The sequence below is a fragment of the Monodelphis domestica genome, chromosome 4 (assembly GCF_027887165.1).
Source record: "Monodelphis domestica isolate mMonDom1 chromosome 4, mMonDom1.pri, whole genome shotgun sequence".
NCBI lineage: Eukaryota > Metazoa > Chordata > Mammalia > Didelphimorphia > Didelphidae > Monodelphis > Monodelphis domestica.
Genome location: NC_077230.1, coordinates 74,675,140 through 74,696,213, shown reverse-complemented (window position 1 = coordinate 74,696,213; position 21,074 = coordinate 74,675,140). Strand labels below are relative to the sequence as shown.

The 21,074-nt window shown below is 41.1% G+C and overlaps 1 protein-coding gene across 11 annotated transcripts in view; it reads right to left on the bottom strand.

Moving 5' to 3' along the window:
* BOC (BOC cell adhesion associated, oncogene regulated) overlaps nucleotides 1-21,074 on the bottom strand; it is a 105,740-nt gene that overhangs the window by 15,623 nt on the left and 69,043 nt on the right. For all 11 annotated transcript variants that reach the window (XM_056793469.1, XM_007493692.3, XM_056793474.1 and 8 more), the window contains 5 exons: nucleotides 19,396-19,542; nucleotides 12,735-12,878; nucleotides 10,713-11,006; nucleotides 9,905-10,177; nucleotides 7,780-8,087 (listed from right to left, as the gene is read on the bottom strand). In XM_056793469.1, coding sequence (XP_056649447.1) covers nucleotides 7,780-8,087; nucleotides 9,905-10,177; nucleotides 10,713-11,006; nucleotides 12,735-12,878; nucleotides 19,396-19,542 — 1,166 coding nt within the window. The remainder of the gene's footprint in view (nucleotides 1-7,779; nucleotides 8,088-9,904; nucleotides 10,178-10,712; nucleotides 11,007-12,734; nucleotides 12,879-19,395; nucleotides 19,543-21,074) is intronic.

The window sequence follows — 21,074 nt, the reverse complement described above, 5'->3', positions numbered from 1 at the left end:
TGTTGTTGGTTTAGTTATTTTCAGTTGTGTCTGACTCTCCTGTAATTTTCTTGGCAAAGTTACTGGAGTGGTTTGCCATTTCCTCTTCCACCTCATTTTTACAGATGAAGAAACTGAGATAAACAGGATTAAGTGACTCACCAAGGATCATACAACTAGTAATTGTCTGAGGCCAGATTTGAACTCATGAAGATGAGTCTTCATGACTTCAGGCCCAGGATTCTATCCACTTTGCCACTTTACTGCCCCAAGTCCAATTGATATCTAAATAGTAATCCTCCTACAATATCTCAAAATAGTGATCTCCTACAATAAAAAATTTGAAGAGCTAATAGACAAACTAATACCAAAAAGCTAGAGTTGAACAACTCAATGCATTCTTTTTGTTTGTTAATGCTTTTGGTTCTTTGTTATAGGTTAAAGATTTTATGCAAGATTTTACTTCTCATATTGTCTGCAATTTGTTTTCTTGTTGATGTTTATTTAAAAATTAAATTAAAAATTAAATTTATTTTTTAAATTAAAATTAAATTCATTAAAAAAATAAAAGAGCTTAATAATACATTTATTTTAAAAATAAAATATTTTAATAACATTATTTTAATATACATTTTAAAATTCTATTATTAGATTTTTGAGCACTAATCTTGAAACCAGGGAGAATTAAATTCAAATTTTGCCTTTGACATATGCTGGCCATGTGACTAAGTAAATCACTTAGCCCCCCAGTGCTCTCAGCAACTCTTTCTAAATTGCAAAAAAGGTGGCTGCCTGCATTGGTAGATAGGGATTTTTTTTTCACCTGGGAATCCTCTATATCAATGAAATCCTAGGTCTGGATCTTGTTCCTAATATTAGATTTGCCCATTGTCCTGGCCTATTGAGAGATCAATTGATTAACAATCATTTATTATGCACTTACAAGGCACCAGGCATGGTGCTAAGAGCTGAGGATACAAAGAAAAAGTAAGAACCAATGCTTGCCCTCAAGGAGCTTACATTCGAATGAGAAGACAACATGCATGGTACATACAGAGTAGATACAGAATAACTTTAGGTGGAGACACTAGCAACTGGGAACTGGGAAAGGTCTTCTAAAGAAAGTAGTCTTTGAACTGAATCTTGAAGGGAGCCAGGGATTACATGATGTGGAGAAAAGGATGGAGACTGTTTCAGGCACTGAAGAATGTGAGTAAAAAGGCATGGATAAAGGAAATGGAGGTGATATGTGAGGAATGGAAAGAAGGCTAGTATGACTAGAGAAGTAATATAGAGGAAGAACCCAGGTTGTGAAGAGCTTTAGAGCCAAAGAGAGGAGTTTATAATTGATACTAAAGGTAATAAGGAGTTACTGAAATTTACTGAGTGGGGATGGAAGGGACATGATCAGACCTATACTTTATATATTTTTTTATTTTTATTTTTTTAAAACCCTTACCTTCTGTCTTGGAATCAATATTGGAATCCAAGGCAGAAGAGTGGTATGGGCTAGGCAATGGGGGTTAAGTGACTTGCCCAGGGTCACACAGCTGGGAAGTGTCTGAGGTCAGATTTGAAACTAGGACTTCCCATCTCTAGGACTGGTTCTCAATTCGCTGTGCTACCCAGCTGCCCCCCCCCCCAGACCTATACTTTAGAAAAATCACTTTGGCAGTGGGGAGGATAGAATGGAATGAGATTCAAGGCAAGGAGGATTATTAAGAGGATACTTAAATGGAAAAGGTTGGAGGTAATGAGGTTTGGAATTAGGATGGCAGCTATGCTAGTGGAAACAGGAACATATACAAGAGATGTTATGGAAAAAGAAATGACAAGACTGAGTGACTGGACATGTGGGATGAGGGTGAGAAGCTTAAGAAATCATTAAGGTTTTGAGATTGGATGACTGACTGGAATAATGGAAATTCCCTTAAAAGTAACAGGGAGATCTCAAAGAGATTATAGATAAGGGGAAGGGACCTAGGTGTACCAAAAAGCAGCTCTCTTTGTAGTGGCAAAAATTTGGAAACTGAAGAGATGTCCTTCATTTGGGGAATGGCTGAACAAGTTGTGGTATGTGGTTGTAATGGAATACTATTGTGCCATAAGAAACGATGAATAGGATGATTTCAGAAAACCTTAAAAGTCTTGTAGGAACTGATACAAAGTGAAGTGAGCAGAACCAGGAGAATATTGTATACAGTAATAGAAATATTATACGATGAACAACTATGAAGGATGAAATTATTCGTGATGACACCAGGATTCAAGACAACACCAAAGGACACATGATGAAAAAGCTATAGAAGATATATATATATATATATATATATATATATATATATATATATAGCTATAGAAGGAACTGACAGAGTATGAATTCAGATCAAATCATACCATTTCTTGTCTTGCTTCCTTCATGAGTTTCTTCTTACATGTGTGAAATATGTCTTCTTTCACAACATGAGGAATATGGAAATTTGTACTGCGGGACAATACTAGAATAACTTACATCAGCTTGTTTACCATCCAGGGATGAATAAGGGGACAGAGGGAGGAAGAGAATTTGGATTGCAAAGGGTCAGTAAATAATTGTTAAAAAATTGCTACAATATGTAAAAGGAATGGAAAGTGGGAAAAAAAGCAATGAGGAATTCACAAGAGTGATGGTTTGGGAGTTGGGCATGGGGGTAATTTCTGTTTTAGAGATGTTGTTTGAATAACTTTGGGACATTTGATTTGAAATGGGCCAGAGGCAGTTGGTGATGCAAGACTGGAGCTCAGGAAAGAAACTAGAGCTAGATGTAGAGATCTAAGATCTTTGGGGATATTGACTCTCTTATTCAATGTGCAAGCTGTCTCTCCAAACTTTTTGGTCACTTGTGAATTATGTAAGCATGTCATTAGGCATTTATTCAAGGAGTGATGAAAATGTTAAACAGCATGGGGACATCTTCTTCCCCCTTGAGTTGAAACATTCATGATTACTCTTCATATCCAATAATTCAGCAAGTATCATATCTATCTAATTGTATAAACATGTAGTTCACATTTCTCCATTCTGTGATCACCACCTTTCCATCTCACTCCTAGTTTTCTGCCTCTTTGTTTACCCACTCTTTCTCAGTATTCTTTGCTAGATCACCACCCACATTCATGAATTACTTAACGTGAGAGATTTCTCTCTCTCTCTCTCTCTTGCCCTCACCCCTTGGTGCCAAGGCAGAAAAGTGGTAAAGGACTAAGCAACTGAGGTTATATGACTTGCTTAGCACCATACAGTGAGGAAGTATCTAAGGCCACATTTGAAAGCAGGACCTGTTGTCTCCATGCCTGGCGCTCTATCCATCCTGATCTCTTAATTGTCATACCCAGTGGCCTATTCTTAACTCATAGTCTTCTTGACCTCTCTGCAGCAGCCTCTGATTCTGGGTATCATCCTATTCTTCTTGATAGCTTCTTCTCTGTAGATTTTAGGCATCACATGTTCTCCTGGTTCTCCTCCTATTTGTTAGACCACTTCTTCTCAGTCTCCTTTGCTGGATTCTCTTCTAGGTCATGTCCTCTAAATGTAGATAGATACCTCACAGAGTTCTAGATCTTCTCTTCTCCCTCTGTAGTACTTCTCTTGGTGATTTCATTGGCTCCTATGGATTCAATCACCACTTCTTTGACAATTCTCATATCTTACTATCTTTCCCTAACCTCTCTGCTAATCTCCTATCTTACATCTCTAACTGCTCTTCTGACATTTTTTTAGATCTAGATTTCTATGATCCTAGCTACATCCCAACCAAAATGATCTAATTGCAATGATCAGAACTCAGCATTTCTTCTTCTAGCTCTTTGTATTTGAAAAGGCCATCTCCCATGCTTAGAATGCCTTTGTGCTATGTGGTAGAACTTAAAGCAACAAGGTATAATGCACAGGACACTGGACTTGGGATCAGGAAAAACTGCATTCGAATTCTTCCTCAAATGCTTTCCCAGGTGTGAACCTGGGAAAACTGAAACTAATCTGGACCTCAGTTTCCTCATCTATAAAATGAGGGAGTCGAATTTGATACTCTCTAAGATCCCTTCTAGCTTTAAGTCTATGATCCTATGAATTACCTAAAGTGAGCTATTTCTACTGAAAAGCAAAGTAAGAATTTGCCAAGGAAGAAATGACTGGTAGGAAAAGCCTTTTATCCCCAAGTGGAATATTACAAAAGTAGAACAAAACCCACCATTCAAGGGACGAGGATGTTTTAGGCTTAATATCAGTTTTTCTTAATTTGTGCCAAAAGGGTGAGGTTTTCACAAGCTGAGAATCCCCAGTGGTGTTGGAAATCCAATACGGTAGCACAGGGCATGTGCAAGATGGACCAGGAAATGAAACGTGTTACACATGTGTGAGAAAGCGAAACCTGCCAGGATGATTTCAGCTCTCTGGTGTGGAAGATAGCATCCTAACACATTCACTTGTGCATTTTTCAATTCTTTTTTGTCTCAAAGATGTACTATCTCTCAAGAAAGAAACTTCTTTCAAAATCTCATTTTTGCCTGGTTGGTATCCATTTAGTAACTCTAGGAGCACCAGAGACTTTAAAATCCAAGAGCAGTCAGGCCCAGCAGGGCCCCTGGAAACTCTGGCTTCTTCTGATCCTCTCAGTCTTCCCCTCTGTGGCCCCATATTTTTATTGGACTCAGCAATTAAAAAAAATCTTTTTAGGTAATTAGTCACTGTCGGACATGACAAGAAGATAAATAGTGTTACAGTGTTGGCATTTCCGCCTCACCTCTGTGTGGTCATTGCCAGTATGTTGTCCAGTGGGGCAGCTTTGGTGGCCACCTATTGGCCTGAAAAATATTATCCTTGTCAACCCCGGGTCTTTTCTCTTGGGGGACTAAGGGAGTTTGTTTCCTCCTATCCTCCCGCCCCTGATTTGGTACCAGCCTTTGAGATGGAGCAGTCCATTTACACAGGAAAATGAAGCCTGGTGCACCTCTTCCTATGTAAAACTGCCCTGTGTTGGAGACTGTTGTTTTCCCTCTTGGCTTGCTGCAAGGCATCCATCTGCTAAGGGTTTCTAGGAATGATGTATTCCTGAGTGCCTGAAGAGGCTTCTTCTTCTTCACCTTCTGCTATACCTCCTGCTTCAGGTCTCTCCTCACTCCAGTCCATCCTCTACTCAACTACCAACACGATCCCCCTAAAGTGGAGACTTGACCATGTTCCTTTTTTTATTATTATGACCAGTGTTACTTATTCAGTAAATGTCAATGGCTTCCGATCACCTCCTACATCCAATAAGGGCATAGAATCTTCATAGCTCAGCTTCTTCTTACCCTCCCAGTCTCCTTTCACTCTCCTTCATATACTCTATGATCCAGCTTCACTGGCCAGCTTTGCCATTCTGAACAGAAAGCAGTCCTAACTCCATGCCTCCATAATGGCTAACTCTCATGCCTTGAATACTCTGCCCTTTCCTCTCTTGTTCAATCCCTTTTTCTTTGCACAGACTGTTTCCTATGCTTTGTGGTTGTGTCTTACTCTTTGTGACTCCATCTGGGGTTTTCTTGGCAGAGATACTGCAGTGGTTTGCCATTTCCTTCTCCAGCTCATTTTATAGATGAGGAAATTGAGGCAGAATCAAGTGACTTGTCCAAGGTCACACCGCTAATAAGTGTCTGAGGCAGGATTTGAATGCAACGAGATGAGTATTTCTGACTTCAGGCCCAGTACTCTATCTACTGTGCCACGTAGCTTCCCCTCTCCTTTGCCTAGAATGCCTCATTTTTATGTAGCAATACTTGAGTACTTCCCATACAAGACTCTATTCAAATCTTTTTTTTTCCTGCAGGAGGGCTTTTGAAATCACTGCTGTGAGTGCTTTCCACATGAAATTACCTTCCATCAACCTGTACATATTTTATATATACTTAAAGATTTGTATGTTGTCTCTCCCATTAGAATTTGAACAGTTCTTTGATGGGAGGCATAGTTAATGCTTAATAAAATGTGTGCTGACTGATTGATCAGAAGAGAAATACTTGCCTCACCCATTAAACTGTGCACTTGAGGGGTCAGGGGTTGTTTTTTGCCCTTCTTTGCATCCTCAATTTTTAGCACAATGCCTGACGTAGAGTTAGTGCTTAATAAATGCTTACTGTCTTCTTCTGAAGATGAATAGGTATCTTTAGGTAGTGAATATAATAAAAATAATTTTCGTTCTTTATCAAGAAAATGCCTGCACTCTCAAAAGAAAAACAAAAACCTCAACAAAGCAGCTGCATGCACTTAGTAGGAAGAAACATTTTTATGGATTTTCAAGAAGAAAAAAAGTAAAAAATAATAGAAATATCCTATGACAATAAATAACTGTCTTTAAGTAGTCAATATATCCCTAGCCTTGCTGGCTTGTACCCAAGACCTAAAATCAACAGAAATAGTGAAGTGGATGCTAGTGATTCCTGGGGTTCTTTCTATCATGGAGTCAAATGACTCTCCCTAGGGATCTCCTGAATGTTCACCTGAACAGAGAACCTTCTGTTCAAAGAGGAATACCTGAGGTTTGAAATGGCACAGTCAACTCATAACCTAAAACGTCTGCTGGGTAAAGGCAGAATTGAAATTCAATTCCAAAAACTCTGGGGGAATTCTTTACGAACCTCCATAGAAAATGCGTGCTTATACAGACCATCTCATATTTTTTCTGTCTTCGAAGGCAGTTTTCCAATGTTACTATATCTACAGGGTACTGATGATTATTATAATCATGAGCTGGAAGAAACCTTTAGTTTTATCCCACCATTTTACAGATGAGGAAACTGAGGCACAGGGTGATAAGTATTTGCTCACTGGAAGAGGCAGGATTTAAACCTAGGTGATCCTCACTCTAAATCCAGTGTTCTTTACAAAATATCACACTGTCCCTTTGGTCCCAAATCATCTAGAATAGTTCCAAAGGAAGGAAAAGGTGATTGCTAATAGGGAATTGACAATGATAGTATTATAAATATTATAAATGTAATAATAGGATGATGATGATGATACATAATATTATATTCACATAATACATATAGACATATCTCTCTCTATATATCTATATCTATGGCTATCTATCTATCTACCAAAACAGCTGACATTTATGTAGCAATTTAAGATTTGCAAAACTTCCAAGGAGAATCAGACACTAAACAATTTCTGGGAAAAAGAAACAAAAGTTTTGGGTAGTCCAAAAGCATGCTTTTTTCTCTGGGTTTATTAAGCATTCAAGAGGTTCCTCCTTCACAGGTGGGGTACCCTGGTCAGCTATCGTCCCTCTGACTGATAAGTATCATCAGTTTTGAAGAGTATCAATCACACCCTTCCCAATTTTGATGGAGGCTGCCATCCCCTTCTTGCATTTGTAACCTCCGAGTCATCTGATTTTTAGCATCTCTCATAATCAGACCTTCTCTCTACTCTACTCTTCTCTTCTCTCTACTCTACTATGGACCTCTAGTATGGTCCATAGTCTTGGATTTTGAGGGGAGGAGGAGAGTAGGAGAGTGTTCAAATAGAAAACTCCTATGGGGAGGTGATGGGTGGGTATAGGCAAAGCAACATATGATTCAACAAAATGAATGGCTGAAGCCAAGATTCACTATTTTTGAAACCTTGTTGTAGTAGATGAAGGAGAAAAGTCATGAAAGGTTGTCAGATTTCTTAGACCAGCCCCATCCTAAAAGGGGGCATCATCTATTTTCACGACTCCCCAGCAATGATGCCAGCACAACATTGCTGTGAAGGGAGACAGAGCAAGAACCCTATACCTTGCGATGTTTCACCAGGTAGTAGAGGATCGGGGCTCTGCTGCCGCCATCATGCCGAGGCCTCCACACCAGTTCATAGTAGTCCGTCTTGGATGTCCTGGGAGAGCTAAGGATGATGGGGGCCTCCGCCGGAGAGACCTGCCCTTTTGCAGTTGTGCATTGGAGGGAGGCAGGCAGGGCTGTTGGCCTAGGTCTCAGAAGCATCGCTCGATCCCGAAGAGTCCTGTCGGGGCTGCTAGGCCTGGAAGAAGGTGTGGGAGACTGAGATGATCCCAATTTGGCCTCTCGCCATGGTTTCAGGGTTGTTCCTAAAGACAAAACAGGAAAGTATACCTTAAAAGAGCCATTTGAAATGCCACGACTCATCTGAGATTGTTACAACCTGCCTTTACTGGGCACGCTTGCTTGAGAAAAGCAAAGAGTCAAAGGGACTGAGGAGATTTGAGAACTCAGATTTTGAGGCCATGATATGAAAAATGGAAATCACAATGAATATATTTGTTGTTGTTCAGTCATGTCTGACTTTTTCTGACCCCCCACTATTTCCAGAAGTCTGTTCAAGTTCATGCTCATTGCTTCTATAACCTTATCTATCCATTCTCTTATTCTGCCAGTCTCTTTTCCTTTTGCCTTCAGTCTTCCTCCAAATCAGGGCCTTTTCCAATGGAGTCTGTCATGTGGCATTCCTGCCTTTCTGGAGTATATAATTCTAAAAACTCGATATCAAAGGACCTAGGGTCAAAACCCAGCTCTGCTGGTTAGTGCTGAAGTGGTCTTGATCCTCTCTGAGACAGTTTCTTCATCTATGAAATAAGGAGCTCCGAGGAGATATGCAGGTCCCTTCCAGCTTCACTTCTGTGATCCCTCTCCTCATGAAACATGCAACCTAGTCAGCTTTCCCAATGTCCAGGGCAAGCTGGGTTTAAATAAGACAGGACTGTGACGGGCTCACAAATGTTTCTCCGATTCCCCTGAGGTAAGAAGTTAGAAAGAGTGTAGGCTGGGAGAACTGAGAGTCCCTGGAGAACAAGGAGGAGTTAGAAATCAGATGGAAATAGAGGGGAGTGAGCCAAACAACACTTCCCTCATGAAGCCTTTCCCCCTTACCCTGACCAGGACTAATCTCATTCCTTCCTTATACCATTCCTAGTCATTATTTTCTGTAAAATATTTTTTTCAGCACGAGATGTTTATATTCAACTCAATAGTCCATTACATACTGTCTTATGTTATATTTGTTTCTCTCACTCTTTCTTGATTTCTTCCTTCCTTCCTCTTTCTTTCTTTCTTTCTTTCTTTCTTTCTTTCTTTCTTTCTTTCTTTCTTTCTTTCTTTCTTTCTTTCTTTTTCTTTCTTTCTTTCTTTCTTCCTTCCTTCCTTCCTTCCTTCCTTCCTTCCTTCCTTCCTTCCTTCCTTCCTTCCTTCCTTCCTTCCTTCCTTCCTTCCTCATAAACCCTTACTTTCTGACTTAGTAACAACTCTAAAACAGAAGGGCAAGGGCTATGCAAATGGGGTTAAGTGACTTTTCCAGGATCACACAGATAAGAAAAGTCTGTGACCAGATTTGAATCTTCCCAACTCCAGGCCTGGAGCTATATCCACTAAGCCACCTAGCTGACCCATGTCATATTAGTTTCTAATTATCATTATATACTCTTCAATTAGGGTTGAATCATTTGTGCACATAAATCTTTTCTTTATAGTAAGAACTTAAAAATCTCCTTGGAGACAGAACATTCTTATAATTAGCATGCAATTAATACTTGTTTAATTGAATTAACCCGAGTAGAGCTGACTATCTTCTTTGCTCTAGAGCAGCGTTGGAGAAGTATTGGCATGTGTGCCCAACTGGCACTCGGGAAGCTGCTCTGTTCCCCCTCTTCCCAGAGCCCGAGGACATTTTTGCATGCCCTGCCTCTGTCCAGCCACCCAAAGCAAGCACTGCCTCCCTCCACTCTCTGGGGTAATGTGGAGGGCTCATAGGCAGCTTGAAGTTACAGTTTAGGCATCTGAACTTGAAAACTTTCATCCACACTACTCTAGAGAGTTATGGATAAGCAATGAATAAAATACAGGTGCAAATGTTGTAACCAGAAAAAAGGTGGGATGTTTTGGACCAACTCACCAGGCCGGGCTGTCTTCAGCTGGGCCATGGCCTGGGCGCTTCCAACTTCGTTCTCTGCCATGCACTGGTACACCCCTTCATCTTCAGGACCCACACTCACCACCCGTAGGGCCTTACGGGAGAGCCGCAGACGCTGGCTAGAGGCAAGGGGCACCGCATTCCGCAGCCAATACACGGAAGGCTGAGGGTTCCCCCGGACTTCACAGGTAAACTTGGCACTCTGGCCCCATGGGATGATCTGCTGAGATAGTTCCATGGTGACCTCAGGGGGCTCTTCATGTGGGGGGAAAAAAGGAAGTTACAATGGTTTCAAGGGGAAGAGATCAGCCATCTCTTCCTTGAGTCCTAAATTGAGTCACATTAGAAAATGAATAGGAAGCAGGAACAGTGTTCTATACTCAAACTGGTTCCATGGAAACAGTGATTGCAGTCCCCATTCTACTAATCGCTCATTGTGGATCCTGAGTACCTGATAATATGAACCTAATTTTGCTCATCTGTTGTTATTGAGTCATTTCAGTTGTGTCAGATCCTGTGACCCCATTTGGGTTTCCTCAGCATTTAGGGTTTCTCTGGCTCATTTGACTGATGAGGAAACTGAGGCCAACAGGGCTAAGTGATTTGCCCAGGGTCACAAAGCTAGGAAGTGGTGGAGGATGTCTTTGAACTCAAGAAAATGAGTCTTCCTGATTCCAAGCCCGGTGCTCTACCCACTGCACTACCTAGCTGCCCCTGGCTCTCCTGAAGACAGGGAATAATAGCACAAGGAAGGGCAAAGAGAAGGATGAAGTATTCAAGTGGTACTCACCAAACACTTGGACATTGTAGAGTATGACAGCTGCTCCCGGCTCCCCAACCCCATTGTCTGCCATGCATCTGTAGCTTCCAGAATCCTCCTCACTGGTGGTGTCAATTAGAAGGTTGCTGAGTAGGAAGCGGGTTTTGTTGTAGCCCACAATACTGGAGCCATCCTTAGCCCAGGTGACCCTTGGAGGTGGGATTCCACTAGCCACACACTCAAGGATAAGGCTCTGGCCTTTGGTCACAATGATGGTCTGAGCTTCTGGGGGGTAAATTATCCGAGCAGCTTCAGCAGTAGATCCTGGCAGGATGGAGAAGAGAAAAACAGAAGTCAAGAATCTGTAACCTGCTATATTCCAAAAGACATAGACACTAAGTCAATGATATAGTCTTGTTATGACCCAAGAGGGCCAATTCAAGAAGAGCCCTGTGGAAACTGACAAAACTCTGCACCTGAATGAATTGTGACTTCCTGGGGAAATTAGGGGTCAGCCCAATATTCCCATTCCCTTGAATTCATGGGAGTACATCATTATTGCCCTCACAGAACATATGTTGGTTTTTTTAAACCCTTACCTTCCATCTTAGAATCAGTACTCTGTATTGGTTCTAAGGCAGAGGAGTGGTAAGAGTTAGGCAATGGGGGTTAAGTGACTTTTCCAGGGTCACACAGCTGGGAAGTGTCTGAGGCCACATTTGAATCCAGGCCCTCCCATTTCTAGGTCTGATGCCTGTTCCATTGAGCTACCTAGATGCCCCCCTTATGGAGCATATAATTTAATAAGTTCTTATCAGAGGGGGTTCAAAATCCAACTCTGCTCATTACTACTACTGTGACCTCAAAAGAATCATTTAACTTTTGACACACTTCATCTGTGAAATGAAGATGTTGGATCAGGTAATGTATGGAAATCAGGCTTTTTTGTGTCACAGACTCCTTTGACAGTCTGGTGACATTTAGGGGACCCTTTACAAAATAATGTTTTTAAATGGATAAAATAAAATACATGGAATTACAATGTAAGCCAATTTTCCCCCTCATCAGCTGCTCTGCTTGGCTCTGACTCCAGGAACATTATTACCCTCCCTCCCTACCATCACCAGACATCGGATCATCTTGAAGAATGCATTAGCTTTGGTCCTCAACACTTCCTCAGTGTTCTCCCTGGCCTCTCCCCTATGATTGGAGGGTGGAGCAGAAAATTCCCAAACCTTCCTTTTACAGATGTTCAAAATTTGCACACAACAGACTATAACCTCCTTGAGGGCATGGACTATCTTCCTTTCTTTTTGTTATTTGTATCCCCAGAACTCAGACCAATGCATGGCTCAGAGAAAGTACTCAGTTAATTTGTATTGACTATTACCTACTGACTACACTTTTCAAGAATGTTTTAAAAAAATCAAGTTCACAGATCCTAGGTTAAGAACACCTAATAAGTACCTTCCAGCTTTATCTCTGTGATCCTATGATCTTTGTTCTCAAAGAACATGCATAGTAAGTTTTTTTTAACACGTAATGGTAACCAGGAGAAATTAGGACAGGGACTGAGGAATGTAACAATATTATTCGCTTTAAGTAATTTCTTTTACATAAATGTAGCAAAGGGGAAAAATTGGAAAACTTTTATTCTATGCCTCCACACATGGATATTGCTATTTTCTTCTTCTGAAAAGGAAACCCATGAATTCCCGGCGGTATGAAGGGAGATGCTCACTCCTTAAGATAGCTGTCAGGGTAGAGATGATGATCTGTTTTAGGGAGAGAGCTAGTAATATATCCTTTATCTGGGAACAGAATTCCTCCAGAAGCATTGGTATGGATGTGGGCAAGGAGAGAAAAAAACCCTCTGGCCTCCTCTCAATCCTTGAACTCTCTGATAGTTTCCGTCTTTTGCCTACTGATGAAAGAATAACAGGTCACAGTGTAGAAAATGGAGAACCTGAGCTCTCAGCCTCCTCCTTCCCTCCCAAACTCTTCAAAAGGGGGAGCATCCCCCAACCCCCCAGAAGAACTGAGTTCTCTTACGCCGCACACGAAGCCGATCACTGGAGACAGAAGTTTTCACTTCCTGAGTCACAGGATTGTATGCAGCACACTTGTACATTCCTTCATCTTCCTGGCTGGCGTTGACAATCTGGAGGTTTCCTGATGGCATGATCAGGTAGTTGTCTGTCAAAGAGACAAGAGATCTTGATTGATGAATTTTGCCTTGAGCAAGGTAAGGCATATTTCAATCTCTCTTTTGATCATAGATCTTCTAGAATTGAAAAGGACTTTGGAGGCCATCTAGTCCAATACCCTTATTTGACAGATAAGGAAACTGAGCCTCAGGGAGATTAAGGGACTGGAACAAATTACATGCAGAACTTGAACCCACATCCTCTGATCCTCGCATTCTCTCTATTAGATCACAATGCCCCTCTTTCTTCCCCAATCTGTTCCAAAAAGGGGTAAAGGTAAAAAGGCATACAGAAAACTCAGTAATAGCATTAAATTCCCTGGAATGAATCATCTAAAAATGAAGTAGAGGAGGAAATATATTCTAGTAAAAAGACCACTGGGCTTCGACTCAGAAGTGAGTTTGAATTTCAGTTCTCTGTCAGTTAGTAGCCCTGTGAGTTAGTCATTTAGAATTTTTCTGAGACTTGGGTTTTTGTTTCCTATTGGCAAAATATTTACCGTGCTCACTTCACAGGGTTGTGCAAAAACTGAAACAGACAATGAATGTGAAATCATTTGGAAAAACTGCAAGGGGTATAAAGCAACCCTTCCAGTGTGCCTGGGCCAGCTCAAATGCCATTCTTTCACGGGTCCTTCCCTGATCCCATCTGCCAAAATGATTTCTCCCTTCTAGGTGCTTCTATAGCACTCTGCTAACTACTCCCACAGTGCTGCCACAGACTCTATTTTGTATTACAACTATTTATTCACAAGCATTATTTCTCTTTGCTAGAATGTAAACTCCTTAAGGGTAGGGTCTAATTTATCTTTGTAAACTTGCCAGCACATCATCTTATCTCTGTATCTTTACCATCTCAGCAACATACACAAAGCAAGCATTTAACGAACATTTGTAGGAAGAATGGGGGAGATTTAAGCTGCCATTGAGTGAAACTCTTCCTTTTCATTTTTTACTTTAATTTTTTCTAAACAAAGCCACTTTTATCCAAGTTGATAAGCAAAACAAAAATCAGAGAAAATGTACAGAGCGAAACTCTTTTTAAAGCACCAAACATAGGAAGCCAATTCTTTGTGGTTCCTTTCTTTCTGGAGCATGCATACTGGACCCTGGCGTTGGTGTGGGAAGGGTTAATTACCCAGGAAGCAGATTCCTCCACTTCTTGACACTCCAACTGTGGCTGTGGCTTTCAGTGTCTCTCTGCAGGTGAGACACTGACTTGTCAGTTCTCTCTTTGTTTTGATTTTTTTCCCTGGGAGAGGGCTTTGTCCCTGCAGCTCCAGACAAGCCGTGCCAGGAGACATGTGGGAGTGCAGCAACAGCCCCAGGTGTGCTGGTGTTAACAGCAATTCAGCGAGGTGAATGGATCGCATAACTTTTCTGGGGTTGGAGTAGGCTTTGGGGAGAGACCTGGCTGCCCAGCTTCCGCTGGTGGCAAGAGAGAATTAAGATGTTTTCTCCCCTCCTTCCCTGCATTAGCCCACCCTACCTCCTTCTTTAAGTAGGGGGAAACACACACACACACACACACACACACACACACACACACACACACACACACCTGAATTTGGGTCTAAAGGCAACTAGAAATCTTGGTAATCTCTCCCAACAACTTTTGCATTGAACAGGCCATTTTAACAGATTGTGGTTGTTCAGGCATTTTCCAATCATTTCTGACTCTTTGTGACCCCATTTGGGGTTTTCTTTTAAAATTTTTTTCTTTTTTCCTTATTTTTTATAAAACTCTTCCCTTATATCTTGGAATCAATAGAAAGATGAGCAGTAAGAGCTAGGGCAATGGGGATTAAGTGACTTGCCCAGGGTCACACAGCTAAGAAGTGTCTGAGACCAAATTTAAGCCCAGGACCACTTATCTCTCAATCCATCTTGTCACCTAGTTGACCCCTCCCCCATCTGGGGTTTTCTTGGCAAAGATACAAGAGTGGTTTGCCATTTCCTTCTCCAGCTCATTTTACTGATGAGGAAATTGAAGTAAACAGGGTTAAGTGACTTGTCCAGGTATCTGAGGCCAGATTTGAACTCTGGTCTTTTTGCTCTATCTACTACACTACTGAGGTACCCTATTTCACAAGCATGAAGACATCTATCTTGGCTTGTGACAACCTAAAAAAGTCTTCTTGACTGTCCAAACAAGTACTGTATCAACCAACAAGAGTAAATGTGCCAACCAGTAAGCTGGGCATACAAATGCAAATGTAAGACAATCTCTGCTCTCAATGATCTTATATCCTATTGGGAAGAGATAATACTTTCCCAGATAAGTATACATGGTTTGGGGGAGTGGTGGTTGAGGGATTCCTAAAAGAAGTGACCCTTAGATTTGGTTTCCAAGAGGCAGAGATAAAGGAGGGAGACTATTCTAGGCATGGGGGATAGCCTATGTGGTTTGAAGAAGCAGAGGGGAATAAAGTTTAGATCACTAATACGTACATATTTACTCCTCATTGTACTCTGTGGGTGGCACCCTGGATTGCCCCCTGGAGACTGCTTCATATTTTTCTCTCTTCTTTAAGTCACACCATAGCGCCATGCAAAGAATCCAAATCCATAGGCAATTGGGGCCAAAAGAAAAGTTCCATTTCTAACTTTCTTTCTAATGGGGACCTTATGCCAATTATTTATGCTCTCCAGCCCTTGTTTTTTCCATTTATAAAATGAATGGGTTGAATTAGATTAGCTCTATAATTTGTAATCCTCAGTGATAGCTAGGAAGTAGCTAGGTGGCTCAGTGGATAGAGTTCTTGGCCTTGAGTCAAGAAGACGTGAGTTCAAATATGGCCTTAGATACTTTCTAGTGGTGGAACCCTAGGTAAGTCTCTTTGATTGCCTGACAAAAGGATCCACTGGAGAAAGAAATGGCAAACCACTGCAATATCCTTGCCAAGAAAACCTAATGTTTAGCTATGATTCATGAAGTCACGAAGAGTCAGGAATATCTGAGCAACACTTAGCTATGTGGTAGATGGGAAGATGTGGATGTTGGGGAAAGAGAAATGTTAATAGTATTATTAGAAAGCCGGTGATCCCCACTAAAGCAGCAAGGATTGTTTTAGAAACAGAAAACAGCTCTGAAAAGATAGTCACATGGATGCAGATGAGAACTGGTCCAACTTTTCTACCAAAGAATGTGAAATTTTGTGAGAAAAATGGTGAAGCCATTCATACCCTGTCATCCAGTGACCCCATAACCAGACACATCAAGTCCCAAGGAGGTTACTATGGGAAAGAGGAATAAGGATTTATATAGCACTTACTACATAGGGGTGGATAGGTGGTGCAGTCAAGAGAGTGCTGTTCCTAGAGTCAGGAAGACCTGACCAGAGTTCAAATCTGACCTCCGACACTAGCTACATGAACCTGGGCAAGCCATTTAACCCTGTTTGCTTCAGTTTTCTCTTCTGTGAACTGGCCTGGAGAAGCAAACCAGTGCAGTATTTTTTTTATATTTTTTTTAAAACCCTTACCTTCCGTCTTGGAGTCAATACTGTGTATTGGCTCCAAGGCAGAAGAGTGGTAAGGGTAGGCAATGGGGGTCAAGTGACTTGCCCAGAGTCACACAGCTGGGAAGTGTCTGAGGCCAGATTTGAACCTAGGACCTCCCGTCTCTAGGGCTAGCTCTCAATTCACTGAGCTACCCAGCTGCCCCCCCAGTGCAGTATTTTTGCCAAGAAAACCCCAAATGGGGTCCCAAAGAACACAACTGAAACACAACAGTATCTACCATCTATCAGGCACTGTAAATACTTTGCAATCATTATCTCATTTGATTCTTACAATAATCTTGTGAGGTAGGTTCTAGTATTAGTCCCTTTTTACATTTGAAGAAACCAAAGCAAATAGAATTAAGTGACTTACCCAGGGTCACATAAGTAGAAAGTGTCAGGGGCCAGATTTGAACTCAGAAAAATGAGTCTTTCTGACTCCAGAGCCAGTGTTCTATCTACTACTCTACTTATGTACCCCTAAGGTTAATGTAGAAAGAAAGGTTCAACATATCACAAAAGCTTCATAGCAGGGGCAGCAGATGACTCAGAGGACAGAGTGTCAGGCACAGATATAAGGGGTCCTAGGTTCAAATCTAGCCTCAGACATTTCCTAGCTATGGGACCCTGAGCAAGTCACGTAAACCCAATTGCCAGTCTTCCACTTTGGAACCAATACTTAGTTTTGATTCTAAGACAAAGGGTAAGGATTAAAAAAAACAAAAAAAGGAAAAAGATCCCTCATGAAGCTGTTTTTGCTCTTGTATCCTGAGAGCTTTGCACAGTTCCTGGCACAGAGTAAACTCTTAATAAATGTTTATTGATTGATTGATTGATAGTAAAAAACTGGAAACAAAATGGGTCGGCATCGATTGGGTAATTGCTGAACAAACTGGCATATAAATGTAATGGAATAGTATTGCACCATAGGAACAAAGAGTTGAGAGATTGATGGAAATCTGGAAAGAGTTGTATAAAGTGATCCAAAGTAAAGAAAGCAGAAACAAGAGAATGTTATACATAAGAACTATGATAATGTTAAGGATGACATTTTAGGGCAGTGAACTCCGATGAACTGCAATGAACAAACTGATAAGGAAACATCTTCCTCTTAGTAAAAAAAGGGGCTTATGGGTATGGGACTTGGTGGATGTTGTTATAAGTGGTCATTATGTCAGAAGGCTTTGTTTAAGTGTTTTTCTTCATGACAAGGAAGAGTTCGGTGGTGTATGTGTGTGTGTGTGTGTAGGAGGGTGTTCCACATCATTTCATACAAATCTTTCCATGTCTCTGAGAATCCCTCATATCTGCTGATCCTGTGCAATAATATTCCATTACAGTCATATACCACAATTTCTTCAGCCATTACTCAATCGATACACACCCATTTTATTGCCATTTAAAAATGATCAATCAGCAATGACTATGATGTAAAAACCAAAAGGAAAGCAATAAAGCTCTTAAAAAGAAAATCAAGGAAATGATCGTGAAGTTCCAGCAGCTGTGGGGTAACAAAAGTGACTTCAGCCTTTCGTGTCCTGAGGGAAAAGTCCCACATTTAGCGGACATCAGAGAATATGGCTTTGAATGTTGGCTCTGCTTTTTACTTCTGAGATGTCACCTCAGGTCTCAGTTTCCTCAGCTCTTAAAAAAAGGTGGGGAGAAGCAGCTGGACTGAACAACTACCTACCAAACACTCTACTAAGTACTTTACAATCATTATCTCTCTCATTTGATTCTTACAACAACCCTGTGAGATAGATACTAGATATAGTTTTATGTCTTACGATTTATGTAGAGGTTAGATTCACTTCCAAGCAATAGTCTCTAAATCAGGAATGGTAGCTGGATTGGTGGGGGATGGGGGGGCGGGAAGAGGAGACAGAACATTCTGGGAAGTAAAACACATTTTCCTGGTTGGAGGGTCTGAGATGAATGGAGAAAATCCACCAAAAAATAACCCAACTCCATCAGCGAGAGGACCAAGGAGGGTCACATGGCAAAAAGGTAGAGTTATTATTTATAACCCCCAAATGGCTCATGGGGAAAAGTTTAGAAATGTAGGCAAACTCAAGTTCTCTAGGTCAGTCAAGGGGTGGAGCTTTCAATGAAGTTCAATGTAATTCAACACATCCTAATGGAGCACCTACTATGTGCTAGGCACTGAGGATTGACATCTGAAAACAATATTCCCTGTCCTGTGAGGTATACAGCATGGAAGCAGCTAAGTAAATAGTCTGAAGGGAGAGAAGGCTCTAAAGAAAGAGGTCAAGAACTTCCTGTAGGAAGTGAAATCTGAATTGAGTCCTGAAGGTAAGCCCAGGATTCAAAGTGGTAGCCTTGAAGCATAAGGGGATACTAACACAGAGATACTGAGTTTGGCTAGACTGTAGTGTGCATGAGAGGGAATAAGCATTAATAATCTACAAAGGGAAGCCAGAAAGAAGTTTGTCTTTTATTCTCAAGACAAGAGAGCCAGCACAGATACTTGGGAAGTTAGGTAGGTGAAGTGGATAGAGTGTTCAGTGACACTTCTTAGTTGTGTGACCCTGGCGAAGTCACTTAACCCTGTTTTCTCAATTCTTCATCTGTGAAATGAGCTGGAGAAGGAAATGGCAAACCACTCTAGTATCTCTGCCAAGAAAACCCTAAATAGGGTCACAAAGAGTCAGACACACTGAAAAATAGCTAAACAGCAACAACAAGATTCTTGAGCACAAGATCTGAGCTTCAAGAAAATGACTTAGGCAGCTATGTGGAATATGAACTCGATATGGAAGAGACTGGAAGCACTGAATTAAAGAAATCCCAGCAGCAGATCATGGGGACGTTGAAATTCACTGTGGGGATTTGGGTGAGGAGGAAATCTTTAAGTGTTTTAGGGATTGGGATAAGTCTAGCAGAAAATCAGTGCTGAGATCACAGTTAAGGACCTTAAGATAGAGAGCAGCAAGACCAGGGAAGGTTAGCTGCTTACAGCCTAGCCACTCTCCCTGTTACTTACCTCTAGAGGCTTCCAGCCACTCTTGTTTGACACTGTAGCGAACTTGGGCTTTTGGATGACTTTCCGGAAGGTCACAGGCAATGACCGCTGTATTCCCTTCATCCACCTCAATAATATGCTGGCCCTCAAACTTGAAGTCCTGGAGATCTATAAAAAAGAAGAGAAAGTGTTGGGTTGGGTTTTTGGACATATAGACATTAGAGAGGCTTAAAAAAAAAAAGCCCACATCTTTAACTCTTGACTTATTTCAGCCGGATTTAAAAAATCCGTTTATATCATACTTAGGACATATGGCAGGAAGTCTGGGTTTCAGGTTTGAAAGTGTCATAATTTACTATCTCCAAAGTTTACAGGGCTATGTGCATTGAACCGTATCATTTAAGACTAACTCCCCTAGGTATAGTTAAGTTTTGCTTATGGGATGTGCAGGGAGAGGCTAAGAAGGGGGTAAAACAGGAGGCTGACACCTATACTAGATATCTGCCTTTTCCATTATATAGATTAGAAAGGAAGGAAGTAGCTTTTCTGTTTTTCATCCCTACCCAAAACAATCTTCTTAACCATATTGGAAAGAGTGTTTCCCAAAGCACACATTGCCATATGGATTAGATAAACCCCCAGAGTTAGATAAAAAACAAAATTAAGAATAGGATGTATTTTTCTCTCTTCTTTAGGCCAGCCCGGAACATATTTCTTAGGCTTTCTTCCCAGGCCCCAGTAGAGAAAGCTATCAGACCTGAGATTCTGCTCAAGTTACAACTAGGATAGTAGTCCAGTTATTATTATAATTGCAATACCAATGATGTAATAATAGCTCAAATTTATATGGCACTTTATGCTTTGCAAAACCTGTTGCTTACATTATCTCATTTGATCTTCATAAAAATCCCGGGAGATAAGCATGGGAAATAGTATCATCTCCTTTTTATAAATGAGAAAATTGAGGCTCAATGTTAAGTCACTTTGCCTCTCCCTCCTTGCTTCCTTCCTAGTGGATTACACCATTAGGAATCTATGGAGCTGGCAACTAAGCCTAGCTTTCTAGCATTGAATTCCCGGATCCAGGGCTTTTCCCATTCTACAAGGGCTACATATGAAATGCCCTCAAAGTCTCGACACATAGTCAGCATGAATGAACCCTCTCCTAGTAGAGTTGGAAAAACTGCTGATGTTCTCTGAGGTATTGGGTGTGGGTGAGCCGTGAGAGAGAAGTTAGTGTCTATTACTCTTGTTTTAGTCAAATGGAGCAACAGGTGAAGATATTGAAGTTTATAAGTACCTGTCTAGCCGGTTCTCACTAGGCTGGATAAAGGAGAGGTCAGTCTTCTAAGCATGAGAGAGAAGGGGGCTCCTGACAAAAGTGGCCACATGTAAAAACATCTCTTGAAAGACTATGAAGTGGAAATTTGGGAGGAGGAGCAAATCTTTCAAATAAAATGAGTAGCGTATGAATCTCCTGTGCAATATTTTGTCACCTTTTTAGTGCTTTGCAAACCTTAAAGTTTATAATCTTCTTCCTCTGCTTTCTTCTTCCTCTTTTCCCCTGTTCTCCTTTACCTCCTCTCTCCCACCTCCCCTGACAAAGATTCTGATGTCTTGAAGGTATTGATGCTGTTGCTGTTTTTTTCAAACTAAAAATATCCTAGCCAGGTGCGGTCAATACCACATTCTGCTTAGCT